This window comes from Etheostoma cragini, unplaced genomic scaffold (genome assembly GCF_013103735.1).
Source record: "Etheostoma cragini isolate CJK2018 unplaced genomic scaffold, CSU_Ecrag_1.0 ScbMSFa_2019, whole genome shotgun sequence".
In the NCBI taxonomy this organism is placed as follows: Eukaryota; Metazoa; Chordata; class Actinopteri; order Perciformes; family Percidae; genus Etheostoma; species Etheostoma cragini.
This window is the reverse complement of record NW_023266135.1, coordinates 1-2,896: the sequence shown is the minus strand read 5'-3', so window position 1 is coordinate 2,896 and position 2,896 is coordinate 1. Positions and strand designations below refer to the sequence as shown.

The following is a 2,896-nucleotide window of genomic DNA, read 5'->3' as shown; positions in this document are numbered from 1 at the left end:
AGTGTCTCATGCAGGCTGTGTCCTCTGTTGCAGTGTCTCATGTAGACTGTGTCCTCTGTTGCAGTGTCTCATGCAGGCAGTGTCCTCTGTTGCAGTGTCTCATGCAGGCAGTGTCCTCTGTTGCAGTGTCTCATGCAGGCAGTGTCCTCTGTTGCAGACTGTCTCATGTCCTCTGTGTCCTCTGTCCTCTGTTGCAGGCCCCCCAACCCCATCGAGTACCTGGCTGCCTTCCTGCTGAAGAACAAGTCCCAGTTTGAGGAGAGGACCTAAACCCTCCAGCTTGTCTTTGTTTTGTTTTTTAAGTCCAGAATAAACCTGTTGATGTGAATGGAAATCTCCGTGTCTCACTGTGTCCGTCTCTCTCTCTGTGTCCGTCTCTCTCTGTCAGTGTCTCACTGTGTCCGTCTCTCTCTGTGTTTCTCTCCATGTGTCTCCGTGTCTGTCTCTCTCCCTGTGTCTCCGTGTCTCACTGTGTCCTTCTCTCTGTTAGTCAGTTTATTAGTAAGTTGATTAAAAAGAGGAATAAAAATAATCTTTTCCTGTTTCCCTGAGATATATACGGAGTCCGACTCTTTATTCAGAATCACAACAATGAAAGATTAAAACGGAAATGTATTACAGATAAAAAGGTTTATGTCAAAGTTGCAGAGATTGGAGCTTTTATTCTGAAAACCGCTGAGGCTGACAGGAAGTGGAAGTAAAAGTTATCCAAAAGGTAAAGTTGGAGTATTTTATTGATCCTTCAGACGTTATTACACAGGAGATGAAGCAAAACTACACCTGAGTCATTATTACTACAAAATATATACATTGAAATTGATCTTAATGCTTAACCCTCATGTTGTCATATATCAATGTTCTTTTAAATGACCCAAAATAACATGATCATAAATAAATGTTCCTCCTTAAAATAAGGAGCCCCCCACCCCCGAGTCCTGTGGATCTTGATGAATAACTGAGCTGGATGACGGAGACCCTCACAGACACTCTATTATTTTAGATATAGATTAATACAACTTTAAATATGCAAATCAGCGTCCAGAGGAACCAACCAATAAGCTGGTCTCAGTTACAGTAAACCGTCCGTCTCTAACGGCAGCGAGGACAGCAAACGCACCGCATGACCACGTAGTGTTGGAACTAGTCGTCTGCCGGTCACTTCCTGTGGTTTCAGACGAGTTAGGTAGGAGACAGGAAGTAGTCTGTGTGTAATCCATAAATTGACCCCGGCCCTGCAGGGGGGGGGGCGCAGTGATGATGGCAAGGGGGTGGGTCTTGCTCTCAAATGAGGGGGTGTAGACCTTGCTCTCAGATGATAGGTTGTGGGGCTTTCTCTCAGATGAGGGGGGGCGGGGCTTGCACTCAGATGAGAGGGGTTGGTTCTGGCTCTCAGATGAGGGGGTGGAGCTTGCTCTCAGATGAGGGGGTGGAGCTTGCTCTCAGATGAGAGGGGTTGGGTCTTGCTCTTGGATGGCGAGGAGGGGTCTTGCTCTCAGATGAGAGGGGTTGGGTCTGGCTCTCAGATGAGAGGGGTTGGGTCTTGCTCTCAGATGTAGAACTGGTTGGCAGCCAGGCTGTCCATGAAGGGCTGAACCAGGAAGTCCGTGGAGAAGTAGAAGACCAGGCCAAAGGTGATGGAGATGGGCAACGCCGGCAGAGCCTTCTTAAAGATGGCGAGCAGCAGCAGCGTCAGGCACAGACCCTGAGACACAGACAGACAGAGGGACAGACAGATGGAAAGACAGACATGGAGAAGGTGAGGGACTCTAGACTCTGAAGAGGCTGAACGTGTAAAGATACAACCAATGAATGAAGGGCGTTGCCTTCAGGCGTCACTACATCTTGTTAGTTTATTATTTAAAGAGACTTCTTTCTATTCATTCAGTTATTTTAATGTGCGATTTGATTTACACATCTAACACTTGTTCTTTATGATGTGATACAGCGTGTTTGATCGGAAGCGTTTTAGATCTGGGGGAAACAAACAAACTACAACGTACGATAAGAATGGCGACGAAGCAGGCGAGCGTCGTGTTCCAGTCTCCGCCGGTCGCTGCAGCCTTTCCAACCAGAACGCTGTAGAAGATGAAATCCCCGAGGCCGAGCTTCACTCCTCCTACAGACAGTGAACGCAGCATTAGTTTCCCACAGACAGTGAACGCAGCATAAGTCTCCCACAGACAGTGAAAGCAGCGTTAGTTTCCCACAGACAGTGAACACAGCGTTAGTTTCCCACAGACAGTGAACACAGCGTTAGTTTCCCACAGACAGTGAACTCAGCGTTAGTGAACTTACGGTCTTCCTCCAGCTCGCTGTCTTCCAGCGTTCGGGGCGGACGTCTCTCAGGCTCCGCCCCCCTGCCGCTCTGCCCCGCCTCCTCGTCTGGAAAACAAAATAGTGGAGGTTAAAGGGCCCACACTATGCTCATCTTAAGGTTTATAACTGTTTGTTGAGGTTGGACCAGAATAGGTTTCCATGTCTCAGTGTGGAAGCTCCGGAGACACAGAATAACCCCCAGATTTTAATATAATATGGGCCCTTTAACCCATCTGGAGACCAGAATCACACCAAACTGATCAACTCAGATTCTAACCCTAGAGATATATTCTAGTTGTAATGTTACATGATGAACTCTGTTAAAGCCTTTGAGCACACGCATTAGACCTCTGCTGAAGTTGAAGCGGGCTAGATCTTAGATTATTAGGCCTTTAAATGCATTTTACAGATTATTTTGATTGTCCTGGAAGGGAATTTTGTGTTGCGATGTTGGACCTGTTTCGTGTCCGGAGCGCTGAGCGTCCGCCGGGCTCGCCATCCCCACCGTCCACATCATGGCCGCTGAACACAAACACACAAAGAAGAACTTTACCATTGGTTACACTGTATGTGGAGATAT

At 47.5% G+C, this 2,896-nt stretch overlaps 1 protein-coding gene across 1 annotated transcript; it reads right to left on the bottom strand.

Moving 5' to 3' along the window:
• Window positions 1-1,466: 1,466 nt before the first annotated feature.
• Window positions 1,467-2,896, bottom strand: LOC117940243 (presenilin-2-like). The gene is made up of 4 exons (XM_034865586.1): window positions 2,773-2,896; window positions 2,296-2,382; window positions 2,001-2,116; window positions 1,467-1,702 (listed from the first exon to the last, which is right to left on the bottom strand). The coding sequence occupies exons 1-4, from the start codon at window positions 2,870-2,872 to the stop codon at window positions 1,547-1,549; spliced, it is 459 nt and encodes a 152-aa protein (XP_034721477.1). The 5' UTR covers window positions 2,873-2,896; the 3' UTR covers window positions 1,467-1,546.